Below are 16,007 nucleotides of genomic sequence, written 5' to 3'. Positions count from 1 at the left end.
CTATGGATAATATGAATTAATTTTCTGTCTTATCGTTCAATTCGAAGCCACGACCTACAAACACATACTTAGTTTCCAGATCCAATAAAATCAAAAGCTCATTACAGTAAAGCAGGGAAAGCTAAGCAGTTTGTCTAAGGACCGGATTTACTAGGCTCTATCTTGTCGCCCTTGGCCATGAGTTGACGTTTCCATAGAGGTTGCATTACGCGTTGGTTACGCCAACACTTTCTACAAGTTTTACTTTCTATGTGCCTGTAACTTTACATGTATAATCTATGCTATAGAGCGATTTACTTAACTTGTTGGGTTGCTAGTTCTTGCGAATATAAGAGTGAAGTGATGGCTATGTAGCTGATTGAGTGACGTTTTTGTGCTTAGGTATTGCTATAATATAATGTATAGGGCAATATTTTACGCACAACAAAACTGATTCAAAGTACAATGAATTATAAACAAAAAATTATTGCACTTTTTCGGCTTGTGCCGATCGGGTACTTCCTACGAGTCTGACTGTTACAATTCGGTTTTTTTAAACATTCAGGCGCAGCGATGTTGAGGGGCATTTTTGCCGGTATAGCCGCACGGATAGGCCGATTGATGCTGACCCAAAGAGACGAGAGAGTAATTTAGTATAACCGAAATGAACAAGAAATACTTTCGTACTTACCTATAAAATACTTTTGCATCTAATTACGTTTTAATTATATGACTAGATGGTCTACCTACTTAGTAGCAACTAACTAACAATAATAACGTCGAGTTTATAACTAAATTGAGAGCGCCTAATGGAATCTCTTTTCTAAATAATATTTAGGTTTAGATTAGTACAACATTTTTGTTGAATAAAGTACTTAGATACGTTTTCAGGGTTATAACGAGAGATTTTTTCTGTTTCAGGTGAAATGTCCGTCCTGTATCTGTTCACTAGATACCGGTTTAACTGGAACGAAGTTGATTTCAGCATGTTCTCTACTTACGCGATGTGTACTTCATTAGTAGGTAAATACCTAATTATCATAATAATAGTTTAATTCATAATATATGTATGTTACATATGTAAATAACATTCTAAACGCTTCAGCATATTTGTGGAATGTTTTAAACACTACAACTAGGTATCTTAATATTTCTTTTTTAGAAAACTGTTGCTTTTGGTCCCAGCTAGTAGGTTTATAAAGCGATCGGAAGGTTACAAATACGAACATGATTTCTTTAATGCAAATTCGCTCTATGCTCATCCAAAAAAATCCTTATTGATTTTTACCTATAGATTTTTTAATAATTTAGGTAAATAACGATAATTATCATAATTATGTTTTCAGGTACGTTATTCTCCGTGGGTGTATTTAGTCACGTTTTAAAATTTGACGACGCGATAATAGGTGTTATATCGTGTACTAGTAAAATATTGGCCGGGTTTATGTATGCCTTTGCCACGAAAACTTGGCACATATACATAGGTAAGATTAATAAAAAAATACGTTTTTTATTGGGTACCTTATATTATTATGTTCCTAAGTTCTGATTGTAAATTTTTATTTGCAGCTCCATTGATAGAAATATTCAATGGAACATCGTTTATAGCAATGAGGTCAATGGTCTCCAAATTGGTTGGCAGAGATGAATTGGGTAAGAAATGCTAAGTATAGCGCCATCTATCGCGCTTAAATGTAATTAATCTACAACTGACAAAGTAAAAAATTGGTGATTAAAATTATATAATGATGGGGACTCCTTAATTAATAGGCCATAAAAACCAAGAAAAAAAATTACAGAATTGTTTGTTTCTAGTCTTTAATAACGATAACTGCACTGGCTTCACCTATAAAGAATTACGATGAATTGCTTTATTAAACAAGAGTTCCCGTGGTGGTGATTTTCAGGCAAGGTGAACTCGTTCTTCGGCGTGGCTGAAGCTATGATGCCACTTATCTACGCACCAATGTACACCACAGTTTACACTGCGACGTTGAAGACTTTCCCTGGAGCATTCTTCGTGCTTGGAGGAGGCCTTACGATGCCCGCTGTCGTTATTTTCTTGTAAGTTTATATAAAAATTCCTATTTATTTGTATCAGCTCATGCGTTGTAAGTATTCTTTGCTGCCATCTGAGTTTATATGAATACTGATGATAACAATTTATATGTACGCAGTTCATGTATAGAACTGGTTTTCATAATTAATCGACCTGGTAAATAGCAACTAAGTGGGCTCAAAAACTGTAACAAGAAATCCTTCTATGAGCAGCAATAATCCGTTTCAGCATAGTGTAGGTACTAACAAAATTATTTTATTCCTTCTGTTTCAGATGGCTCTGGCTAGCTAACAAGAAACACAACGTGGATAAAAACCAGAAAATCGAAACCAAGCCAGACGTCATAGAAAAATCCGGTGTTGAAAACAAAGCTTACGAAGCCGAAGATATCGAAAGGAAAACACAGAGCTCTAACACTGTTCAAACACCAGATTCAAATGACTGTGTCACTCAATCGCAGATAGAGATGGGCTTTATAGAAAGTATGGTAAACAATAGCAAGGTACAACACTAGTTCACGTACAAATGTAAATATTGGGAAGAAAATTTTATACACAAAGATTTGAGGAATTGTAAACTGCAACATTTTCACGGCAATGTGTGGCCGACAATATTTATTGTACCGGTGGTACCAATAATTTATGTACTTTACCTAAGCTTTCAATACATAATATTATAGCTTTGAAAATAGACACACGCTCTAAGTCCCCTATAACATAATTCTAATAACCGAAGTATCAGGTATTACAAAGTTGTTACTTATTAGCAGTGTTCATAATTGCGGGCAACACATTGCCGAAAATGTTGCAACTTGCAAAATTCATAACACTTAGGTACCGGTGACGGAAAACATCGTGAGAATAGCCAAGTGTTTATAGTTTTAAGCGTGTGATATATTTAGGGCTCACTGAAAATTTTACATTAGCTAATAGTATTTTCCCTATTTTACGCAATCGGTACGAATATTCCTAAATACTCAAGTACCGTCATGGCGAATTAGCGTAATGAAATACAAAAATTATATTCTGACTGATGAATCTGATGATATTCATACCTTCAAACTGTTAGAGCCCTAAACAGTTTCAATATAATTGATCCATTTCACTTTGAATGTTAATTGAAATGACTATGAATGTGATAAATCCAATAACTTTAAGGAAATGCAAGGGGCAATATTTATTTATTGGTATTTAAAAAGGCACGACACCTTCTAACCGAATTCTGAAATTAAAAACAAAAGTATATACGAGCTAGTGAAGATTCACAGCTTCTATAGAAAAATAACCGCATTTTTGAACCACTATTAGCATATTTTATAACAGTATTTCTACATTTGGTCCACGTGCCTTACCTTGATTAAACTTCTAGGAATAAATGCCAGCAAGTAAACGCTGACTAATTTAGTAGCAAAATATCTATTTCTTGGCTATCTATGGGTTCCTACAAATTGTGCTTTAATATCCTAAAGATCCTATGGCTTTGCATCTCTAGGGTATCAAGGCGTCAAAGTTAAGAATCACTGTTATAGACGCGTGATCGGTACGCAATTTCTCGTGCAAACATTAAGTTATAGTAATTATAGCCCAGTGCCTCCCTTTACGTTAGTTCTTGCATTGTAGATAAGACTACAACGTAAAAGCGTGGACGTAATGTTTATTGTGATATAATAGAGTTGATATATTTATATTTACCGTTATAAATAAAGATATTAATAACGTTCTTAGGAGGTACAATCATAATGATTATCATTTGATTTTAGAGCTAACAGTTTGGTGCTTTTTTGTATACGACCAGTTTATCAACTACTTATTAGAGATACTAAGGGCAAGGGCTTGTTTCATTGCTTATGAATAAGTGCCAGATAACCTATTTACTAGATAGTGACAGAAAAAGTATAAAAACAACTGTCAACATTAAATCTGATCAATTTTACCGCGATTCTCTAACACTACCGACAACCGGCTACTTAACGGGAAATTTTGTATGACAATCGGTGCAGCGATACTAGCGGGCGTTGAAGAAAACTATTTTTGCTGCTGATTTTAAGCGTCAAGTCACGATACTCGAAAGAAGGGTATGCAGAGAATCGCGCTACTTTCCTACACTTATCTACAAGCGGTGAAACCAAGCCTGATGATGTCCATAAAATAGAGATATTATTCCATTCACAGATACTAAGTGTGGTCGAATTAATGTAATATTTTGTTATTATTAAATTAATGTGTTTGTTTCCAACAATTTGTTACCGAATACAAAATTGCGAACGGGTTTCAAACGCATTGCTAATTTTAAAGTTTACGATAACTGTGTCAGTCAGCCCGTGACCAGAGTCGAAGCAATTCGATCGAAACGTCGGGCAGCAAATAAAGTATCCTATAAACCTTAAAATTCTCGTCGCGTTTACAACCCATTGGCAATTTTGTATTATGTTTACAAAACTGCGATAGTTTAGAAACTTTAATTTGTTACCTGAGAATTTATTAAAACACTACAATGAGTTTTAAGTCGTTATTGTACTTGCACTATTAATAATGCATAACAAAGTTTTGCAAATCTTGTGATTTACGTATAAGTTAAGTTTTGTGTACCTAGAATAAATATTAATATGTGAGTACTTATTTGAAGAAATAAAGAGTTATTTTTAAATTATTTTCGTCGAAATTCTGTCGTATTTATTCCTCAGCATTAACTATTCTGAATACAGTAGTGATAAGTAAAAGAAATATTACATAAAAGAGTTTATTTAACACTAAAATAAATGCTTAAATACAATTAATAAAAGTATAAACTTACGAAACAATATATCAAATACATAATTCAAAACTTTAAAAGAATAAAATATGATTTAATACAGATTCCAAAAGACATTTTGTTTGTAAATTTTATTGTCTTGCGACACGACAGTCTTAGACTTAACAAGATTCTTACATAAATACTTATAAGACACCATTCCCATTGACACAAGAGATTCTATAAAACGTTTTATGAATTTGGCCAAGGCAATTTATAAACTAGATTGAGATTTATTTCATGGGCTTTCGAGTTGAGTGTCTCCGGGGTTCTCAACAAAGCCCTAGCGGTAAAGATGCCGCCACGAACAACTTCGAAACATCGTAATGAACGATGGTAAGCCCGGCATGAAAAGAATTGCATGTTGCTGTCATCCAGTCTTCTGCACTGGGTCTAAATAATTTATTTTTTTCTTTAACACCTACATGTGTTATTGTTTGGCACACATATAGTTTAAAATTTTTCGCCAACTTAACCATTTTTGTGAGTAAGTGCAAAGGGATAACTGTCTTACGCTACACAATTCTTAGGTACAAAACAAATAATTTTCATTTCAGTGCTTATACTGTGCACAAAACTTCATATACCCTGTGAGGTATCTCCTTTCCGGCGAAAGACATGTACATCGTTTTGTGACTTGGGTGAACCTGAAAATAATTGATATGAATTCATTAGTCATCAATGTTTATCACATATTTTATTTACGATAGAACGCTTAATTTTACATGGGACTAACATTTTTGATGACTAAACGGTACAGGTACAACAAGTGTGATATTAAGTGTGTTTATTCTATTAAATACAATACACAAATTACAATTTTGCTTGTAGAGATACATTACTAAATCTACATAATGCAATTACTCCAAACCTGTGCTAATACCTGCTTTGTAAAACAATAGTTGATCTATGAGTCATGAAAATAGTTATTTTGTTTGTTCTCACCTTGCCAGGAGTCAAAGAGCCCTGATGTTTAGCTCTGCCGATGTACAGAGGCTCTCCTTCCTTGGTGTTTCCGCCGACTATAGCGTTCGGTGGTATAACTCCATCACGGCTCTCTAACCATCGCACTTTCTCTGGACGAGCACAGCATACCTACAATGTAAAAAATATTGTTCATAAAATGTAATTAATAAGTAATAAATAGTAGTAGTAATAAATAAATAGTAAGGTAGAGAAAGCCATGTAGGGACAGGAGACTAGTGGGGACTTTAAATATTTAATCATTTTTCCTGTGTCCATTCCCATTATAAATAAATGATTATATTTACCCTACCAATGGCATGCAATACTGTTATACTCATGGAAAAAAATGCAAATTGTGTTCGTTTAATAAAAATAAAACGGAAGTATGTAACTAAAGAGTTTAAAACAAAAGTAATTTGTTTACTCCTTTATTATGGCATGTTGAGAAGCTAATAATTTTAAAGTTCCGCAATTAAAGAAAGGGTAAGTAACACTGCAATTGTTCTGCTGTTTTTTAAGATTTATATTATTTTAGATTAGATGATGGTCCTAAATATTGTCAGTTTACTTGAGAATAAGAATGTTTTGCTCTTCATAATTAGATAGAATGGTAACTTTACTAAAAACTTGTAGTGTTGAAATAGCTGTATGATTTACTCCTATCCACATAATAAGCATCAACAATGACAATACTATTTCCACAGTTAGCAAACATACCTCGATATTCTGCACAGCATTCTCGTTGCCGCCCCAAGCAACATAAGCAGCGCAATGCTTAGCAGCCAACTTTCCAGGAATCAGATCCCCTTCGAACCTAGCCCTGATGACCCACAATGGGCTGCCATCATGGCCTTCATAGCCTGCTACTACAGCCCTGTCAGTTAATGAGGATGCATTGTATGGGGTGGTGGGAATCCATTCAAGGGCAGCTGAAAATAAAAAAAAAGTATTATGTAACTCATCTGGATATCCTTATGAGACTGTTCCTGGGAATGGTGAAGCATTTTTCAAATATTTTGTACCTAGGTGCTTCAATTAATTTCTAAGTTTCAACTTGAGAACTGACAATGATTAAAATTGATAGAAAGAAGACTTTGTACATTATCACATCATCCATTTTTAAAAAACTGTGCCATATTTTGTTTGTTCTCCTTGTTCTTTATCATAACAAATGATAAATTCTAGCAAATAATGGGTTTTTAACATGAATTAGATACTTACGTTCATAAACTGGAGTAGGTGCTATATTAGGATAGCCAGGGTAAGCAAATCCTGGATTCGGAGGTGCTGACGGAGCCATCGGTGTTAAATTCGGGTAAGACATTGCAGCTGGCACATGTGCCTGCTGATAAGGGTATGCCTGTGGGTGATATTGGGGTTGGTGAGGAAAACCTGGGTGTCCAGGTAGTGGCTGTGGCACTGGTGCATTTACAGGATTGTAAATCTGTGGGTAGATTTGCCCTTGCGGTGGGGGGTACTGAGGGTTGCCATATGGATCTAAAATCAAAGCAATTATTTATGTTATTTTTCAATTTCTGCACAGAATCCCCAGAGCAACACATTAAGTAATAAAAAAATATTACATAATTTATTCAGTGTTTTTCTTAATTTTAGGATTAACATGTATTTTATACACAAGATTCTATTACAATGTTATGTTTAGAATTACCCATCTTCCAATCTTGCTGTTTTAAAGGTATTTCTATGCTATGTCTTTTGTTGAAGTCATATTATAGTTAAAATATCTAATGTGGGAATTAATTACTGGACTTTGATACATGTAATCATCATCTGTTTGGGTATTTACATAACAAATGCTGCATTCCAGTAATAAACCATATATAGATAAGTAAATGAGTATGAGCATTAGTCACTGATATGAGAACTTGTGTAAAAAAATACTAACAAAAAGTAGGTAGGTAGTTTTCAATAATAAAAATAGAGTAAACTCCTATTTTATGTAGGAAGGTAAGTTCTAAAAAAAAAAGATTATTAGGGTTTTTCAGGGCCTTAGTTCAAGCTACTGTGACTAATCTGTTATTGTTTTTTAAACATATACTCAATATTTTTTATACATTTTGCATTTAAAAGTGACTAGCAAAATGAAAGACAAAATAAAAGTAAAATTTGGATTATGAATAGAACACTGAACAGACCAAATGGCTCTTTAATAATAAAATAAAAAGCTTCTAGGAACAATATCTACAAACAATATAGGTACATTTACAATAATCTGTAAAAAGATGGAGGTAGATAACACTTTCATCTAATTAATTTTATAACGAATCTTAAAGCATTTTTTATACGGCCAGTTCTAAAAAGCGATCGGAACATCCTAGTAAACAGTAAATTCTAGGTTTCCCAAAAATATCTATTCAAGGTCGGCATTTCTGGCAAAACAAAGTGCCTCGAATCATTAGCATAGCATTGCACGTCCCGGCTTTCACATCAAAACATACAGAGGTCCGGTTTGTATCAATAGGAATTGGCTACGTACAGACAGCTTACGGTATAAAATAAAAAAGTCAAACGAATTGTAGGTAATCACAGGCCAATAAAAACTTATTGTTAGAGACTGACTGAGGTTTTCATTCGTATTTTTCGATTTGTTTGTGTTCGCATTCTACGGTAACCTCAAATTTAACATAATAATCTAAACAATTAAGTAAATATACTCACATCCAGACATTTTTGTAGAAATAAAGGCTGATCACACTAAATCAAGAGGTTTAGCTACACACTGAAAGTACGGAAAGAAACACTTGCGCTCGATCTAACAAACAAACTGCTTTGCTTTTGGTTTTGATTGCCGTTATGCCGATACTGAACGCCGATTGGTGCTAGTGGAGTAGCGGCAATTGGAGGGTGGGCGATTGCCGAAAGGAAACGCCAGCAGAGGGGGGGGGGGGGGAATTGCTTTGTCTATGGTCTAACCACAGAGTATTCACCGTTTCACATAAATAATTTTCGATAATGAAAATAAAGAGAAGTAAATGAGAATGACGGTTTCGCTACCCAATGATGTTAGCAAATAATCTATACCACAGCTTATGATTTGCATGTTATATTTCTAAATAAAAAATGAATAAAGGTGTAGCGCTCACTCACAAACGCATGGCAACACAAGCATAGATGAAACCCTGACGTCATAAACAATGAAATCGTGGCGCTATGATTTTAGTACACGCACGAAATTAGTCACAAGCTGCACCGTGCGTCATAATTATAATTATTCTAATGTTGTCTAACTAAACTATTACATTTACAATTTTACAATGGATTGACTCATGTTGTTGCATAATATTTCGTAGTAGGTACTTTTTTATTTTTTATTCGAATATTAATTTATGAATTAATTCCTTGCTATTTCCTGTTTCAATACGCCTACTGCAAAGTTACTGTAGGTATCTATTTTTACCGACAATTCTACAAACGCTGCAACTCGATTATAGCGATGATTATTTCTAATAGACGGTTTTACCCTGTAGACAGAATATCCCACCCTGACCTAAAGATCATTCATATCATGTTAGTTGTCGGGTTATCGAAAAGTATCTTAATTTCTATAAACAACAATAATATATTTATTCACATAATAATATGTCAAACAATGTATTGTAGAAAAGTGCCTTCAAATAGTTTTACCTTTGATTCATATTTGTCAAAACTCTTCATCCAACATTTATAGTTGAATTACTTCAGTCACAAGGCGCGGGCGCACAAGAATACAATATTTACTAGGACGGTAGGTACGTATTGATGATTTGTACAGAAATTCTTATCAAAGACACGTCTTGTTTTGATCATCGTTATGGTTAGGAAGTAAAAGTATTTCTTTAGTCCAGCGAATCATCTTAATCGCGACGTTAAACAATAATATTTTGACCAACTAGTTAGGCTAAGATAATGCGTCATTGTCGTGATATTATCAATATTATGTAAAGAGGATCTATGTGTAATTACTTCAGAAGTTAAATTTTAATTTATTAGGTATGTTACTAATTGGATACGTTATACATACCCTTCGAATCGTTACAAATCTATACAAGTATACATTGACCCTAATCTTAGCCCTATTGAACTCAGTAATCATTTAAGGGGACCCCCTCGTTTATAGCGCTGGGCTGCCATTACCAAAAAATATGAAATGAAAAGCCTATCATATTTTAAATCGGCTAGTTAGAAACTAAATATTAGGGTTTGGCTATACTTCGAGCCAAACAAAATGAAAGTAATGACATAATAAGTTTAGCCGGATGACAATCATTGTTAAAGGGAATTCCCCCATCCAAAAGCAAAAGTTGCCAGTACTAAAAAAACCTAAATGTATTTTGAGTCATTTGACCTCTATAAAATTAGAGTTTGACAGTAACTAGTTCCAATTGAATTAAATCGATTCAGAGGCAGCTGAGACGATGAATATCGGTGCATCAGTGTTTATTATTGTTAAGTAGTAGCTATATTTAAACGCAGAATATAATTTCACATACCACAGACTACGATGAATGGTAAACAATGTTGCTCTGTGGATTTATCGGTGACGTTTGTTGTTCAAGGTTAATAGGGAAGACGAGTCTTCACAAATGTGTTTCATATCGCAAACTGTTGAAATGATTAAAGAAAATCGATATCTATCTATCTTAAGATAGATTTTTCAAAATGATTATGATGAAAATAGTATTAACAATGTCAGTAAATAAATACATTTTATTCATACCTGCATAGTCAACACACTAGCAAGTAGATGTATGAAATAAACATACCTATTGTGCGTCGCCGTTTACAATAATTACAATACTATAGTTTTTAGACATTTCCTTGAGTGAAGAATTGATTTACACTATCGACTCATTTATTCACCGGCCTCCAAACATGTATTCCGGATGATTCGTACAAAAGGATTCGTATTTCGATTTTGATTGACCGATCCAAAAAATCGATTCTTGGAATTATCGATACTAAATCGCCCTCCCTAATTCGTCGTTGATATCGTTCCTTATTTGTAGGAGTTGGTATTAGCAAAGTTTATTTACATTGCGTGCTCGGGATAGGTTATACGCAATATACTTGCAATAACTTTAGAGCACGAGTTAGTCTTCGTGATAATTCGGGATATAAATTATCTTTGTGCCAAATCCTCACTATCTTTCGTACAGTAGAGCGTAGTGTTCAAAATAAGACATCGGCCAGTTCGGCGGCTGCCCAACCCAACAGGTTGCGTTCGGTGGCCGGTTATTCTTCGCGTCCAGTGCTAAGTAATATTTAATTATTGTTTTTTTACTACATTTTGGATGTGTTTTACGATACGTAGAAAGAATATTACCTACAGAGGTTGAATTTATTATTCTAAAATGGGTTCCGGCAGTAGCAACGTCATACAGAACAATTACAATTCGCCTGGAAGTAAGTATCTAATAATAATAATAGGGCTTTTGACATATTACACATTCACACATGTAGGGCCTTCATTGGTTTAGTTAACAAATGCATGCCTTTCACAATTTAAAAATAAACAATAGAGTACTAACAGCACTACTGCTTTGTGGTTTCAGAGTGGGGCGTTTCCGTGCTTCGGCGGGCACGTAAATAGTCTGTCCGATTGTTATTCACTAAGATAAATGTCGTTAAGCGAACAACTTAAACATAAGGTTGACCACTAACTACCTATACGATAAAATAAAATAAAAGACTTAGCGCTGTCATTCGTACTTTGTTTAGTTTGACATATTTTTGTGTGTGTAAACATATATTATGTTCTCCATGCACGTTCGTCTTTTGTTTGAAATCAGCTGAATTTTAAACGGAATCCTTAGTTGATCCTTTTTTAAATTATAATACCTACATAGTTTATATTACCTAGATGGTCTCAAGTGCCATTAAAATGCATATTATTATCTCTTCGCTGACATTGAAACTTGTAGCGATAACAAGTCTGCAGTCAAAGTGCGATAGCATTCAAGTAGTGGTCTGTACAGATTGTTTTTATTAAAGACGTTTGCCTATAAGCAATGGTGATATCAAGAAAGGGTTATGTAGATGGCGCACCCGATGATGCATTTCATTACGCACAATAAATTATTAATTTAATTGGGAAAATAGTACCTCCCTATCATAGGTATACCTACGTGAGCTGTTTTTTTATATATTTTTTTTATTTTTAAATATTTTTTTTTTGACGGCTAAGCAAACATGTAGAAACAAAAAGTCCTCTAATATACTACATTTGTACCTAAATTATAAGACATTTTATGATAATGTCAGAAAAACAAGTGGCTACCTATCTTTAGAACTGTTTAAAGAGAAAAGAGTTATTGTTTAGATAACATTATATTATTCTACAAGCTACTCTATCAGAGTAAAGTGGCAGTAACAACAACTTCCGAAAAAAGTATTAAAAATACATATATCGATTACGAAACCGTTGCCTTACGTTTCATTAAAAATACATTTATTCTAAACATATAGCGCCATCTATGATCAGCTTTGCGTAATACTCTACTGGAAGTTAACACACTGGGTTTATGAGATCGGGGTTTTCTCCCTAGATTTGGAATTTTAGGGGCGTTTTTGACTGCGCTGATCTTAATGATTAGTCCGGAAATTATAATGTAAAAGTATAATTATAATACACATCTGAGACAATCCAAACTAGCTACTTATATCTTTTCTAACGGTGGTTTGAGAGTAGCTCTTCCGCCTTGTGTTTCTCTACTCAAAAGCAAGTTATTTTTATTAAAAATACTTGGACCAATATTCCAAAGATACGCCAGCGTAATAAAACACAGATATGTGCCTCGACATAAAAAGGTGTGAGGCGTTAGGTAATTACTAATTACCTATACACTAATCTAAGTACGGTATTAGCTTACCCGTGTTGTTGTCAAGTTCTCTATCGATATGCAGCTGGAGCACTTATAAAAAGACTAAGTATGTCTGTAGAATTTCGAAACGACTTACATTCATATTTTCTATTTAATTTTCAGGTTCCGTTCATCAGACAACTGGGTATACAAGTCACGGATATAATCCTTTACTGATTCCGGGACAAAACCCACTAGCCGGGCAAACCACAATTCACCAGGAAAACCAAAATGGACAGTCGACAACTAAAATTATTGTACAGCCTTTGTTAGAATGTAAGTATCGTTAAACGGCTATCGCAAAAAGGGACAATTGTGTCAAGAGTAATTTTCGCGTGTCACCAAATCCAAAGTCATGGTTGGTTTTGCGCTGCTGCGTAAAACTTATGTATCTAACCTTCGGTCGCAAATTATGTACCAGATATCATACGGCATGGCTATGTACTCCCGGATCATTAAAAGAATAGGACAATCGTTGACAAACACCAAGACAACACTTTAACATACTTATAGGCGCCGAACAAGACAACCGTACACCAACGTTAGCTGCCTTAAGTTACGTATCTCGTACCTTACTTTAGATAATTACTAGCTGACCCGTGCGGCTCCGCTCGCGTGAATTTCGTACTGTTGCTTATTCGTTTGAGCACGCGAATTGCGAAGCACTCGATACACCTACACATAAAAATGTTAACAACTCTTTTGTCATCTAATGGTTATTTACGAAAGGGACCCGAAAGGCACACAATGTGACACAGGCTCAGGCAGGCCTGATTTCCTGTGGTTACCTTCTTTTCCGCTCTCGTCTGTATCCGTAGCAGTTTACAGTGTAAAATATAATACCTTATAATAGACTGACCATTGCTTACCCGTCTGGATTCAGAATATTATTATAGGTCCTATCTGCGCCGGAGCTCTTGAGACGCGTAATAATGTATACTTGCGATGATACGTCCGAAACCGCGTAACCCGTAATTATTTTTTATACTTATATCATCCGTTGTTTATTTTTTAAAACTTACCTACCACATAGTCTGTTTCATAGCTATCCAATTTATTTCCAAAATGCAACCAATTAATTTGGTTATGTGTTTCGAACAACAACGCCATCTGTTAGTTGCGACGAACAACGACAACAAACGAAATTACTCGATTTGCCATCTAGGATATCCCGACCGCACCGGACCCACGTAAACCAACATTTTTGTGTAATATATCATACAACATTTATGTTTAAAAATCTTATAGATGTATAGCATGTTTCAAAGGTATTTTTTTACAATAAAGCCATCAAAATAAATTAATTAGAAAAAACATGCTTTGTTGCGGTTTATAACGCCATCTATTGGTTGGTGCGAACAACAGGTATCGATACGTAACGCCATCTATGGTCTCTATAGGGAAACGCAGGTTCAAACGATTTCTACGTATTTTTTTCAATTTTCTAAAAATCTTTGAAATTTTATGCTATAAAAAGTATCCTAGAAATTGCTCCACTACTTATTCTATGCATATACCAAATTTCAGTGCATTTTATCCGGTAGTTTTTACGTGATAGCGACACATACAGACGGAGGACAGACAGACAGACAGACAGACAGACAGACAGACAGACAGACAGACAGACAGACAGACAGAAAAGAAAATTATAAATTGCAGATTCGGTATCAGTATCCGTTAATAAACATCCCCCATTGGTTTTTTTTAAATATATTCAATGTACAGAATTGACCTCTCTACAGATTTATTATAAGTATAGATAAGCTCATACGGTGGTATCCATGAGGAGTGCAGTTGCTAAGTTTGATAAATTTTAATATTTTCTATTTTATTTTCTTCAGACGTAGTGCAATGGGTGCCTACGACAGTGGCAAGAGCGATCGAATTGAGTGAATGGGCTGTAGTAGCTGGCTATGAGCATGCTGATCAGACTCCTATTTGGTTGATCAGATCTTGGTACGACGGTCACCTGATACCCGGCAAGTTGATGATTTGTCATAATCGCGCTCTCATCGGTCTGGATGACCGCGAGAAAAATGTTTATGACATAGAGGTTTGTTAAATTACTTTGTAAAAAAATAATGAGGAGAGAGGATTTTAGTGGAGATGCGAACATTTGCGAAATGCTGGAAAATGTGGCTTTATCGATCCTAATAACTTAATTCCCAGTATGACCAAATACGAAATCATACATTTTACGCAATCTTAGTCTCAGTTAAAGTACGTTTTGTAATAAGGGAGCAAGGAGTCAACCTCCACTTAAAACTTACTTACAAAACACATTAACAATTTTACAAGTAAATAAAGCAGACGCGTAACGTCTTGTTTTTTTCAGGTGTGTTGCGCTCGTAAAGAAAATATCGTGTGGATACCAAGTAGTGATGGGATTGTATTGCCGAATGCAGTTTACGGTGGGCACACTTCAGAGGCTTACGGGGCTGAGAAATTATACGTAGGCAGAGCTAGAGCGAAAAATTCATTAACACCCGGAAAGGTATCTTAAACTTTATTCGTAAACTATAAATAAAAAGATATGAACTTTTATTTTTGTGTTATATGGACAGGACTGAATCGAATTCTTTATAAGTCATAAAATAACAGTAGTTACCTAGAGGTAGTACTTATGCACTGTTGTGACTATTGTCTGGTGCAATTTTTAGCTATTATGTGTCTGTTGGAATATTATTTTCATTGTTTATAATATATTATTGTTCTGTCCCATTGTGTGTAACGCTAACGTCTAGCTAGAGACTTTTCTAATAGTGTTGCAAACCTAGAGAGAATGTTGGGATCTGCGATATTTTAAACTTGTAAACTTATTATTTCGTATGTTTTTTGCAGATTCAACCAAGCAAGCGTTGTATGTACATGCCGTTCGGGAATAGAGAACGTTTGTACAAAGAATATGAAATTTTGTGTACGGTTCCGACTGATAAAGAGAAGAAATAATCACGAGAAGAATAACGCAGGACCTATATTAACAATTATAAATGTAATCATATAAATTGGATTAAGCATATTTGTATGTACTTTAAGTCGTAATACAGTTTAGTGTGTTAAGAGAGAAAGGGATGTGCGCTTAGGTACTCCTTGTATGTGCCATAGCCGCGAGATATTCGCAATATTTTTTACATAATATTGTCTATTGACTCTATTCTTATGAAATAAATAAATAAAATATGTTTATAAACAGATTCTGTGTTTGCCTCCGATCTTTTCAATTTATTGACCACACCATAAAAACTGTTTTCTAAGGATCACACTAAAATGGTATCATGATGGTAACCCGCACCCTTGAAAAACTTGTCGGGATTTTGGCTCAGTGCCACCTAGATGAAAAGTGCTAAAACCGT

At 34.6% G+C, this 16,007-nt stretch overlaps 3 protein-coding genes across 4 annotated transcripts in view; 2 read left to right on the top strand and 1 right to left on the bottom strand.

The window, feature by feature from the left end:
• The window catches only part of LOC142976827 (lysosomal proton-coupled steroid conjugate and bile acid symporter SLC46A3-like), a 31,419-nt gene extending 26,720 nt beyond the window's left edge, over positions 1-4,699 (top strand). For both annotated transcript variants that reach the window (XM_076120398.1, XM_076120399.1), the window contains exons 4-8: positions 901-1,002; positions 1,326-1,463; positions 1,549-1,632; positions 1,887-2,043; positions 2,312-4,699. In XM_076120398.1, coding sequence (XP_075976513.1) covers positions 901-1,002; positions 1,326-1,463; positions 1,549-1,632; positions 1,887-2,043; positions 2,312-2,552 — 722 coding nt within the window. In that variant the 3' untranslated portion in view covers positions 2,553-4,699. The remainder of the gene's footprint in view (positions 1-900; positions 1,003-1,325; positions 1,464-1,548; positions 1,633-1,886; positions 2,044-2,311) is intronic.
• A 64-nt stretch (positions 4,700-4,763) lies between these two features.
• On the bottom strand, positions 4,764-8,661 carry LOC142976828 (uncharacterized). Its single transcript, XM_076120400.1, has 5 exons — positions 8,474-8,661; positions 7,016-7,291; positions 6,512-6,723; positions 5,774-5,923; positions 4,764-5,475 (listed from the first exon to the last, which is right to left on the bottom strand). Exons 1-5 carry the CDS (start codon positions 8,481-8,483, stop codon positions 5,389-5,391), a joined length of 735 nt encoding a protein of 244 aa, XP_075976515.1. The 5' UTR covers positions 8,484-8,661; the 3' UTR covers positions 4,764-5,388.
• A 2,245-nt stretch (positions 8,662-10,906) lies between these two features.
• LOC142976829 (uncharacterized) lies at positions 10,907-15,848 on the top strand. Its single transcript, XM_076120401.1, has 5 exons — positions 10,907-11,197; positions 12,778-12,930; positions 14,496-14,707; positions 14,990-15,148; positions 15,496-15,848. Exons 1-5 carry the CDS (start codon positions 11,146-11,148, stop codon positions 15,601-15,603), a joined length of 684 nt encoding a protein of 227 aa, XP_075976516.1. The 5' UTR covers positions 10,907-11,145; the 3' UTR covers positions 15,604-15,848.
• The last annotated feature ends 159 nt before the right edge of the window (positions 15,849-16,007 follow it).

Source organism: Anticarsia gemmatalis, chromosome 11 (genome assembly GCF_050436995.1).
Source record: "Anticarsia gemmatalis isolate Benzon Research Colony breed Stoneville strain chromosome 11, ilAntGemm2 primary, whole genome shotgun sequence".
Lineage (NCBI taxonomy): Eukaryota > Metazoa > Arthropoda > Insecta > Lepidoptera > Erebidae > Anticarsia > Anticarsia gemmatalis.
This window is presented reverse-complemented; position numbering and strand designations above follow the sequence as displayed.